This window comes from Culex quinquefasciatus, chromosome 2, assembly GCF_015732765.1.
Source record: "Culex quinquefasciatus strain JHB chromosome 2, VPISU_Cqui_1.0_pri_paternal, whole genome shotgun sequence".
Taxonomy (NCBI): Eukaryota; Metazoa; Arthropoda; class Insecta; order Diptera; family Culicidae; genus Culex; species Culex quinquefasciatus.
The window spans coordinates 215,491,960-215,504,186 of NC_051862.1; the positions used below are offsets into that span (position 1 = coordinate 215,491,960).

Here is a 12,227-nt window from a genome sequence, read left to right on the forward strand (position 1 = left end):
CAAAACATATTTTTGAAAGGCTGAGAAAATTCTCTATATTTTGCTTTGTTGATACGACCTTCGGTTGCTGATATATTGCCATACAAAGGTTTAAAACAGGAAAATTTATGTTTTAACCCAAAAAACCCAGCATTTTCTAACGTCGATATCTCAGCAATTAATGGTCCGATTCACAATGTTAAAATTTGAAACATTCGTAAAATTTTCCGATCTTTTCGAAAACAATATTTTTAAATCAAGACACTTACACTTCAAAAGGGTCAAACATTCAATATTACATTTAATATTATTATTTTTTGAAAAAAATCTGTATTGATTCAAAATTCATAACTCGGTCAACGATTTTTTGCACGACCTGGAAATTTCTGAAAAGTTGGCCCTAAAACATATTTAAAAAAATAGTTTTTTTTTTTGCAAATATAGTTTTAGTGACAAAAAGTTAAATTTAAAATCACCAATTTTTTTTACCGTGAATCATTTTTTTCAGTGTAGTCCTTATCCATACCTACAACTTTGCCGAAGACACCAAATCGATCGAAAAAATCCTTCAAAAGATACAAATTTTTGAATTTTCATAAATCATTTTTGTAGCGTCTGAAATTGAGCTTTTTACAAATTTTGAATTTTGGGATCACAGATCGGAAAAGACGTGAAACTAAATCAAACGATATTTTCATTTAAATTTTTAAAATCATGCAAATGAGTAGTTCTCCGACAACTAACACGAAATCAGAAAAAAGTTGCCCCTCTTTGATTTGCGTATAACTGACCCAAAAGGTAATTTTCATTAATTTGCAGCATGAAATTATGATAGTTTGGAATTTTGATGTCAAATGGACTTTTTGTAAAATTGGACGCCCGATTTGATGGCGTAGTCAGAAGTCCGAAGAAAAAATAACTTTTAATTGAATAAAAAAAAGAAATAGTTTTATAAATTCTGCCATTTTCACTACTCAACATATACAAACACACACACACACCACCTTTACACCTGTCATTTTATGGCAAATTAAATGTACTTTTCGAAAATGCAACAACCTTGAAGTTCAATTTTCTATTTGAAACAATATTTTTCATTTAAAAATTTCGTGTAGGGTTATTTTTTAAAGTGTAACAATATTCTACATAATTGTAAAGCAGATAATAACAACAATTTTTATGCATAAACATAAGAGGTTTGCTTATAACCATCACACGTTGTCGCGATTTTTCGAATAAAATTGTCTTGTAAAAGTTACTTGTTGCGTTACTTTTTGTTTCTTAATTCGTGTCTGTTGAGGATTGACCTTGAACGGCCGTTGATCATGAACGACTTACTTTTTCAAAAAAAATAAAAGTACAGTGAAAGTACAGTATCACTTGTATAAATTCTAGAGTTTTTTTTAAAGGTCCTATAAGCTATTATGTTTCATATGTTTATAATAAACCTAAACCTAATAAAAAAATAAGTCTTGAATTTATTCTATCTCCTTGGTTTCTTCTTGAAGCAAACCCAGCTCGTTAGCACTTTCCAGATGCTTACGCCAATCACCAATCTGCAACCGAAAGAAAATCGCCTCAAGCCCGATATAAATTCTGCTGTTACCACACTCCTTACGGAGATCGCAATCAACATTTTAACAATTTAGCGCAAAAATACAACTGCCAGACATTTGCGTATACAATACACCATCCAAGCAGTCCAAGCGCAATTGATTGATATATGAGCCCGCGCCACAACAAAAACAAAACTGAAAACGCCAAAAAAAGTGCGCACTTGCAGCAAGTGCAATTGCCCCCGCGTGTCACACCGCCTACTGCGATGAAACCGTGAAAGAAACAGGTGGTTTGCGCACGTGCAGAGTTCGGGTTCGGTTTGTTTTATTGCTTATTAGATGTGGACGGCGATATTGAAACAAACTTTGAGTTGAGAATTTGAGGAGGGAATTTCTTTCAATACAGATGCGAATGTTTTTATAGTAATAAATTAAAAGATTGTTTTATTTTTTTTTCTTTTTACTACACTTACTCTTACTTTGGTTTAGTTCGCGCGATTTTCTTAACGTTTCTTTTGTTATCTCTCTAAAATTAAGTTAAAAGTCTTCAAATAAGGAACGATTCTTTTGTTTGGTTGGTTGTTTTGTTTTTTTACATTCTTGGTTGCACTAGTTACATTCGGTTTGATTTCTAAAATTGTTTAAATACTACAATGTACACTAAGGATTTTGGGCATGCATACAAACACGACGATTTCTCTCTTCTTAAGGGGAATACTGGTCTGGTTTTAGGAAGATCCCACTTCTGGGGACTCTTTACGGTCATCACCGTGCTGTTTTAGGTGGTATTTGAGAGCATTCTTCTGCGCGAATGACCTCCCACAGTGGACACACTCGAAGGGGTGAACTCCGCTGTGGATTCGCCGGTGGACAATCAGGTTGCTAACGCTGGAGTACGTTTTGGAGCAGGTTTCGCACGGTACACGGATTTTGGCGTGCACCGAGCGGCTGTGCTCCTGCAGGGCCCGGCTGTCGACGAACGCCTTTGGACAGCCGCCGGCCGGGCACTTGTAGGGACGTTCCGAGGTGTGCCGGCGCCGGTGGATGACCAGGTAGCTCATGGTGCTGAAATTCTTACCGCAAAGTTCGCACTAAAACAGGTCAACAGGGCGTTGTAGACAACAGGGGCAAGGTCGGCTACGGCCACGGGTTGGCGCTTACCTGGAACGGTCGCTCACCGGAGTGGGTCCGCCGATGCCGTGCCAGGTACTCGGCCGAGCGGAAGAACTTGTTGCACACTTGGCACTTGACCTGGCCGCCCGTCTTGGCTTGTTGGTCAATTTCAGTCGTCGTCGTCGCTGCCGTCTCCAGCTGATCCGACTGCTCCGAGTGCTGACTCGAATCGCTGTGCTTGGACTCGTCGTTCGTGGTTGTCGGAAGGTTCGCCGTGTCGTGCTTCTTCAGGTGGTACTTCAAGGCAGTCGACTGGGCGAACGACTTTGGACAGTAGTCACACTTGTACGGGTGAATTCCCAGGTGGATCCGGCGGTGCACGATCAACCCGCTACTGCTGGCGAACGTCTTCAGACAGATGTCGCACGTGACCTGTTGAAGAAACTTGGGTTAGATCTTCATCAACCTTACAAACCAAGGCTGCTTACCCTCTCTCCGGTGTGAAGTCTGGTGTGAACGGAAAGTGCCCTCGAATCCACAAACGCCTTCTCGCAGTATTTGCACTTGAAGGGTCGTTCACCTAAAAAAAATCAAATCTTCAATATCCCAACCCTCCAAACCACTCAACCTCAAACAAACCTGTATGTCTCCTCCGGTGAATTATCAAGTGGGACGACCGCGGAAACACCTTCGAACAGAACTCGCACTGATTTGGTCGATCTTTGCAGTGCTGGTTCAGATGACCCTGCAGATCTTCCGAACTCCCAAACGTTTTACCACAAACATTACACTTGTAGTCCAGCGTTGTCGTCGAAGATGACGTCGACCCGGAACTGATCCCACTGCTACTGCTACTCGTTGACGAGAGGTTGCTGCTCGTGCTGCTGTTGCTGCTGCTCGGGCTGGCGATCGATTCCAGGGTGGTGGACGTTCGGGAGCTTTCCGACGCGGTTGGGACGACGCTCGTGGTGGTCGTTGTGGCCTCGTGCTTCTTCATGTGGTGCTTCAGGTTGTTGTACTGCGGGAAGGTTTTGTCGCCTGGAATTTAAGGATTTTAGGTTAGGTAACAATGGTTCAAAGGTCATCTGTGGGCTCAACTTACAGATTTCACATTTGTACGGGTGAACGCCGGTGTGTAATCGGTTGTGGACCGTTAGGGCAGATGCGCTCGAGAAGGTCTTTTCGCATTTCATACCTAGAATGGTGAAAAGAGTTGTTTTTGTTACTAACACATCATTTGGAAATAAAGCATTGGTTTTTTTTATTCAATCATTTATAGTAGTTAATGACACGAGTTGCAAATCCTGAATAAATACGACGAGAGCTGAACCAAATCGAATTTTATACAACATTTTGCAAGTCTGAAAAAAAAACTTTTGAACGTGATTTTTCTGTGTTTTCTGTTTTTATATTTAATACATTACATAACTCGACATTGTTCAAGTTGATGTTAGTAAACGCTTCAGATCCGTCAAGGTAAGATAGATTTGGGCTCCCTAAATACACTCCAATCGACAGAATTGAATTTTAGTTAATTTCCTGCGAAAAAATAAACTTGTAAATTTGGAGTATACAAAAGCTAAAATAATCATTTCCTCAATTATTGAACTTTTTTCTCTTTCTCAGAATGAAACCTGGCTTCTTAACACGGAATCATATAATTTGTACCCGAAATTTACTAATTTATTCTTTCGTGTTCTATCATACCCTGGATGCTTAGTAGTGGTTCGCAAAACGGCCTCAATTTTGAACTGTCAAAGTGGAACCAATTTACTGTTGCCAAAAGTAGAGAGTATTTTTATCGATCATTAAAAATTGTTTTTTTTTTTTAAGAATCAAAAATTTGTGGAGTTTGAGGACCTGGAGTTGAAATTTTATAAAATTTGAAGGCGAGATCTTCATTTTTTATAATTATGAATGGAAGTTGTTTATCGAGTCCAGGCGGTTTTATTCAACTAGAAGCTGTCTTGATTGTTTGATTCCGTTTGAAAACCTGCTGGTTTAGTGAAAATTTTCTCTGTTTGTTGGATCAGCTTCGCTAGAATTAGCGATGTTTTTTCGCTTAACCAGGAAAAGCTGCAGGATTCCAAAATCAGCCAGGGAATTTATCTGCGCAGAAAGAGACTCTCGCCGCAGTTATTCGTCACCCGTAAAAAAAGAAAAACCTATTCTAATCAATCGAAACATGAAAACACACACAATTTTCCATCAAAAATAGTACTGATTATAAAACAGCACATTTACCAGTAACAAAAAAGTCATGCTTGTGCTTGAACAGCCTCCAACTTTGTAGAAGTAAACAAAGTGGGATCATTCGAAAATCACGTTACGCATTCTCTCTATTGATCACCCAGATCATACCTTGACAAAAATGAAGCACTTAGCAAGGGTTCTTTTATTACTCAAAGCAAAAATATGGATTTTTGACCCTCTATCCCCTCGTTACAACATTTTCATACAAATTTAAAAAAAAAAATTAAGGAAAATAATACGGACCTCGATCTCCCTCCCAACCAATTGCGTTACGTTATAAAAGAACGCTCCCTTAATGACATCAACTTTAAAAAAATCAATTTCACCCCTGATGACAGTAATTTTGAATGTTTGGACCTTTTAAAATGTTAGTCCTCATTAAAAAAAATCAAAATATTGTTTCCGAAAAGATTGGAAAATTTTACGAATGTTTCATACTTTAACATTGAAAATCGGACCATTGGTTACTGAGATATCGACATTAGAAAATTGTGTTTTTTTGGTGACTTATAAAACTTCAATTTTTATGTTTCTTTTTCTTCAATGTCTCTTAGATAATTTCAAAGCAATTTTTTGAACTTTAAAATAAAAAAAAAATAGAAATTGTCGCTCATGGTCACTATTTTTAAAAATCAAAAAACTGCAAATATTTCGTTAAAACCAAACTTTCGGTGGCTTTATCTTGAAAACGGAGCCCTTTATCAAAAAATCTGTAGGCTACTTTTCGATTGCAAATGCAATGTTACATGAAATTTTTTTTACTTTTTAGTTTTTAGTTTTTAGTTTTTAGTTTTTAGTTTGTAGTTTGTAGTTTGCAGTTTGTAGTTTGTAGTTTGTAGTTTGTAGTTTTTAGTTTTTAGTTTTTAGTTTTTAGTTTTTAGTTTTTAGTTTTTAGTTTTTAGTTTTTAGTTTTTAGTTTTTAGTTTTTAGTTTTTAGTTTTTAGTTTTTAGTTTTTAGTTTTTAGTTTTTAGTTTTTAGTTTTTAGTTTTTAGTTTTTAGTTTTTAGTTTTTAGTTTTTAGTTTTTAGTTTTTAGTTTTTAGTTTTTAGTTTTTAGTTTTAGTTTTTAGTTTTTAGTTTTTAGTTTTTAGTTTTTAGTTTTTAGTTTTTAGTTTTTAGTTTTTAGTTTTTAGTTTTTAGTTTTTAGTTTTTAGTTTTTAGTTTTTAGTTTTTAGTTTTTAGTTTTTAGTTTTTAGTTTTTAGTTTTTAGTTTTTAGTTTTTAGTTTTTAGTTTTTAGTTTTTAGTTTTTAGTTTTTAGTTTTTAGTTTTTAGTTTTTAGTTTTTAGTTTTTAGTTTTTAGTTTTTAGTTTTTAGTTTTTAGTTTTTAGTTTTAAGTTTTAAGTTTTAAGTTTTTAGTTTTTAGTTTAACTAACGCCTCTTCAAAAAATACTCACACTTCAACCGATTCCCCGGCGTGTGCAACCTCGCGTGCACCGACAGCGCCCGGCTGTCCACGAAAGCCTTCCCACAGGTTCCGCACTTGAACGGCCTCTCGCCGGTGTGCCTCCGCCGGTGAATCACCAGATAACTGCTCCCGCTAAAGTTCTTCCCACAGATCTCGCACTGATTCGCCCGGATGCCTTCGTGCGCCCCTTTAATGTGCGCCTTCAGGTTCTTGTGATTTCGGTACGACCGCTCACAGATGTGACACTTGAAGGGGCGGTCCGGGGTCACGCCGGAGGAGGGTTCCTTGCTGGACGAGTCGCACTCCTCTTCCTCGGTTAGGTTGGTGGACATTGCCGGGATGGTCTCCGCGGAGTTGAACGATGGGAAGGTTGGGATGACCGCGTTGCTGCTGGTGTCCACCAGGGTCTCCTGGATTGGCAGCTCGGTTTTGGCTTGCTCCTGGTTGGGCGATTTGGCATAGGGTTCCTGTTGGTGGGAAGAAACGAGAGGGAAAGTTAGTATGGTTTGGTTCGTCGGCTGGGAGGTCGTATTTACTATTGGAACAATAGCTTCATCTTCAGACATCGACGAGTAGTCCTCGTCCTCGTACTGGTCGTACTGGTGCAGGCTGGTCACGCCGGATTCGCTGCTGATTTTGGCATTCTGGAGGTAGGAACCGGCATTCATTTCCGAGTTTGCAAGCACGTAAAAGGTCTTTGGAAGGGGTTCCACGACCGGAGTCCCCTCCGTCAACAGTTCACTGATACACTCACTGTCCGCTCCGAACGGTTCTTCAATACCGCCGAGGTCACTTCTCTCCATGGGACTTTCGGAGGTCGTCATCTTGGCATAGCTGTTGGCCTCCGCCAGCGCAGGTCGTCCGACCTGCCCGTACAGGGTCGTCGAACTCGTCGTCGTCGTCGTCGATTGCACATAGTTTCGATTGCAGATATCACATTTTGCCCGGGCTCCCTCCAACAACCCCACTCCAACACTGGGTTCCGTCCGCGACGTTCCGTACTCCCTTCTACAAACTTCACACCGGTAGACCTGGATGTCCGTACTCCCACAGCGATGCCGGTTAAAGTTTCCCTGACTGGCAAACCCCTCGCCGCAGAACTCGCACTGGAACACGTGGTCCACGCCGCCCAGACTGATCCGGTTCGCCTGGAGATACTCGCAGAACTCGCACTTGCAGGTCTGTTGCTGAACCGCTGGAGGTTGGGGCTTGACCGGTTCCACTGGGGACGCGGCCACGTTGGCCACCTGGGGCACAACCGCTTGTTTTGCATAATCGCTACTGCTTCCACCGGCCACCGGGAGCTCGTATCGTCCTTCACCGGATTTTTGCTGCAAAAAAAGGGATCGGAAAAAATCGTTGAGAAAAAAAAAACTTCCCATTTTTGTAATTTAATTTGTTTCAATCTGTTCATTTGCGTGCGCGATCCGCGTTTTTTTCAAACATTTTTTTTCCTCGACACTCTCCATTTGGACCATTTGGACTTGGACGTGTGAAAGAGAATTGTAGCAGTAAAAAAGCGGCAGCAAAAAAAAAAAAAAGTGAAAAGAGTTTGTTTAACAAATAAGTGTGATTGCTGCCGCGAAGCGAAACCGTGGAATGAAACGGCGGGAGGGAGGAAGGGGTGTGAAATTTTGGGGGAAATGTGAATGAGAATCGTCGCCGTTTTGGCGTGCAACAGATTAAGTGTTTTGGAGGAATGAGATGAGGAATGCAGTTAATTTGGGAACATTTTTCTTGATTCGAATTTGATAGATTTTATGATTTTTTTTCTGTTTGATAAATTGTGTTTGTAGAACATATACTTTTTTTCTCTTTAATTTTCAAGTAGGCTTTGAACTTTTTGACTGTTTTTTCATCTAACGAATTCATAGCTGTTTTCCAGTCACTTTACAGTAAGGCAGTTCGATTATTTTTTTCAAGCATTCTTAATTCTATTAATTATTTTAATGGTATGTTTTCAGATTCTTTTCTTATGATCTTTCTCGATTTCAATCGCATATGAGAGATAATTAATTTAGAAATTCGATTTTTATTTATAGGGTTCAAATTGGTTGGGATCATAGTTTTACAAAAATAATTTCAATTGGAAATACCATACAATGTTTGTCTTTTATAAATAATAGGTAGGCTTAGTGATTTTTCACGCTAAAAAATGCCATTTTCACGAGGACCACTTCTGAAAACACAACATTTCACGGAGCGCAAAAAATGCTAAAATAACATATGAAATCCAATGTCAAACAACCGTTAAGATTTTTGTATAATTAGTTATATATAAAGCATGCAATATAAATGACTTTCCAAGCAGAAAATTTCCAGTTTTCACGGGGCCCATCAAATTAAATTATTATTTTCGTGGGAATTTCACGGGACTTGAAAAAAAAATATTCCAGAAAAGGCCTGAAAATTATTGTAATCTGAAATAACCCGAGTTTGAAACTTCAGTTAGCTTCTAGAATTTTACCTTAAAATGAAATGTACTGAACATAATCATTTGTTTAAAAATATGGTTTCACGATGAATATGACGCAAAGAATATTTTGCCGAAGTTTACATGAAAATTTAGCAAATAATCAAAATTTTAAATGCAGGGAATGACATTTGTTTTCAGTTGTTTGCACTTCAATTTTCACTTAATAGTTCAAAGTATTTAGAAAAAATATCGTTTATGTCTCTGGAAAAAAAATAATGTCAATTTCAATTTCAATTCGGTTTTATTGGTGAATAATCAAGATACAATAAGTTCTTTTACAGTTCATAGCAGAGTTTTGGAGTTCCTTTTAGCTGTTTGTTGCATCATAGTCCATTTTGGAACAATTATTTCTTTAACTAAAAATAATAATATCAAATTATCAGTCAAACCTTAAAAAAAATCCCGATGTGCTACGGGTATTTCTAATCTGTGGTTCCAAGACCAAGACTATAAATTTTCCAATCTGTTATTTTTGGTAGAGAAAAGTAGGCCAAAATAGGTCTATGTAAACAAAAATCATTTTCATATGGGTAATTCTCTACCAACTCACACGAAATCGGGAAAAAGTTGCCTCGACACCTCTTCGATTTGCGTGAAACTTTTTCCCTGATCTCGAATCCGAGGTCCGTTTTTTGATATCTCGTGACGGAGGTGCGGTACGACCCCTTACATTTTTGATTATGCGAAAAAAGAGGTGAGTGTAAAATTGTACGCCCGATTTGATGGCGTACTCAGAATTCAAAAAAAAAAACAAATTTTTCATTGAAAAAAAAAACATTCTCCCATTTTTCGTTACTCGACTATAAAAAATGTTTGAACATGTCATTTTAAGGGAAATTTATTGTTCTTTTCGTATCTACATTGACCCAGAAGGGTCATTTTTTCCATTTAGAACAAAATTTTTCATTTTAAAATTTTGTGTTTTTTGTAACTTTGCAGGGTAATTTTTTAGAGTGTAACAATATTCTAAAATATTGTAGAGCAGACAATTACGAAAATATTGATATGTAAACATAAGGGGTTTGCTTATAAACATCACAAATTATCGCGATTTTACGAAAAAAAGTTTTGAAAATGTTGGCCGTCGTTGATCATGGCCGTTCATCTTCACCCGCGACAGACACGGACGACGATACAAAGAGAAACGCAAAAATTAACTTTTTCAAAACTTTTTTTTTCGTTAAATCGCGATAATTTGTGATGTTTATTAGCAAACCCCTTATGTTTACATATCATTTTTATTGTAATTGTCTGCTCTACAACTTTGTAGATCATTGTTACACTCTAAGAAATAACCCTGCAAAGTTAGTTGAAAAAAATTGTTCTAAATGAAAAAAATAATCCTTCTGGATCAATGTAGATTCGAAAATTACATAAAATTTCCCTTGAAATTACATGTTCCAAAAAATTTTACAGTCAAGTAACGGAAAATGGAAGAGTTTTTAAAACTTTTTTTTTATTGTTTTTTTTTATGAATAATACGTTTTTCGGAATTATGAGTACGCCATCAAATCGGGCGTACAATTTTACAAAAAAGTCCCTTTGATACCAAATTTCTATCTCATCACCGTTTCAGGCTGCAAATTGTTGAAAAACACCTCTTTTTTCGCATGTTCAAAAATGAAAGGGGTCGTACCGTCCCTCCGTCACGAGATATCAAAAAAACGGACCTCGGATTCGTGATCAGGGACAAAAGTTACCCTTAAGGAAAAAGAATCACGCAAATCGAAGAGGGGTCGAGGCAACATTTCCAGAAGTCGTGTGAGTTGGTAGAGAATTACCCATTTTTTTTTTTGAAAAATTTGTATTTTGAAAAGTTTGACATTTTATTTTCAAAAATTTAAACCGTTTTTTTTTCTAAAATGAGATTTGAATTTTAAAAATAGTGTTCATTAATAAAAAAAATATTGTCGAATTGAACTGTCTACAACTTTCATGTTTGGTCATCGCTGATCTAACATTTGGTAACTGATTGCAAAAATTGAAAATGAGATAAATAAAATGAGTTTTTTCTATTGTTACACATTAAGCCTACAATTTCCAATCAACGGTACATTTGAAACAATTGATTCGATTATCAATTATCAAAAATGAAAATTTCTAAATATTGTCTTAAACGTTTAAGCCCTTTCGAAAAATAAGGCGATGTTTCTAAATAAGATAAAAATACAATACAATATAATTTATGTCATTTTCAAAATTATTAGAAAAGTGGGGTTATTTAAAAAAATCAATAAAAAATCATGTTGATTGAATATACTAATTAAAAAACGTCAAAATTTGTTGCAAATAAAAGTAAATCTTTCCCTGTTCCTGAGGGGAACACCCGTGAAGAGTATCGGGGCCGGCATTTACAAAGCGGATTCAGTGACAGTTCGTTAATCAACTTAATGTTAACATGTTAAGGTTAATGTTAACATTCCATAGGTTGTCTTCCTAAGGTGTCTTGATAAGGTCCAGTTTGTGACGATACACTACCTTCCCTTTACTAAGCAATCGAATCCAGAAGGGAAAAGATCACCACGTCGCCATCGTGCTAACTTGTCGTACGTGCATTTTGGGCCAAATTGAGTTAAGAACGCCATTTTGTGCAGCTCACAATGCCTCACCTTTCGACCTTCACAGATCCCCAAAATTCGATTTCAATCCTGAGATATTCAACAAAAACCGAAAAAACTCCGTGCATTTTTGTCACTTTACATATGAAAGTAGTTTCAATCTTGTCGTGCTATCTTGTCACTCCATGAAAATTGATGTAAGTGCGACAAAAGGCCAAAGGGATTTCAGGCCAGGAAAGTCAGGATGCGTTTGTCGCACGTACAAGCTAGACTACCGTAAACATTTGTAATTCGACGTCGTCGTGCTATCTTGTCGCACCCGCCATTTTGACGTTCCGAGAAAAACGCGTTTTAATGTTTGACCTTGAATAATAAAAAACGAGAGCAGGCAATGTAAACAATAACAAACACGTTTTGTTTGGCTCACCATTCTGTGCATTGTCCCAAAGTTTGGTTGAAGTTGGTTGCTGGAGTCCCGAGTTATAATTACAAATGTTTGCGGTAGTCTAACTTGTACGTGCGTCAAACGCGTTCTGACCTGAAATCCCTTTGGCCAGTTGTCGCACTTACATCAAATTTCATAGAGTGACAAGATAGCACGACAAGATTGAAACTACTTTCATATGTAAAGTGACAAAAATGCACGGAGTTTTTTCGGTTTTTGTTGAATATCTCAGGATTGAAATCGAATTTTGGGGATCTGTGAAGGTCGAAAGGTGAGGCATTGTGAGCTGCACAAAATGGCGTTCTTAACTCAATTTGGCCCAAAATGCACGTACGACAAGTTAGCACGATGGCGACGAATTATAATTCGGGACTCCAGCAACCAACTTCAACCAAACTTTGGGACAATGCACAGAATGGTGAGCCAAACAAAACGTGTTTGT

At 37.4% G+C, this 12,227-nt stretch overlaps 1 protein-coding gene across 4 annotated transcripts in view; it reads right to left on the bottom strand.

Moving 5' to 3' along the window:
* Nucleotides 1-2,202: 2,202 nt before the first annotated feature.
* LOC6035990 (zinc finger protein 813) overlaps nucleotides 2,203-12,227 on the bottom strand; it is a 106,674-nt gene continuing 96,649 nt past the window's right edge. For 3 of the 4 annotated variants that reach the window (XM_038256258.1, XM_038256260.1, XM_038256259.1), the window contains exons 4-10: nucleotides 6,843-7,637; nucleotides 6,296-6,773; nucleotides 3,751-3,843; nucleotides 3,288-3,686; nucleotides 3,137-3,228; nucleotides 2,697-3,080; nucleotides 2,203-2,626 (exon numbers count right to left, since the gene is read on the bottom strand). In XM_038256258.1, the coding sequence (XP_038112186.1) occupies nucleotides 2,264-2,626; nucleotides 2,697-3,080; nucleotides 3,137-3,228; nucleotides 3,288-3,686; nucleotides 3,751-3,843; nucleotides 6,296-6,773; nucleotides 6,843-7,637 (2,604 nt within the window). In that variant the 3' untranslated portion in view covers nucleotides 2,203-2,263. The remainder of the gene's footprint in view (nucleotides 2,627-2,696; nucleotides 3,081-3,136; nucleotides 3,229-3,287; nucleotides 3,687-3,750; nucleotides 3,844-6,295; nucleotides 6,774-6,842; nucleotides 7,638-12,227) is intronic. The other variant, XM_038256261.1, reaches the window with a different exon arrangement.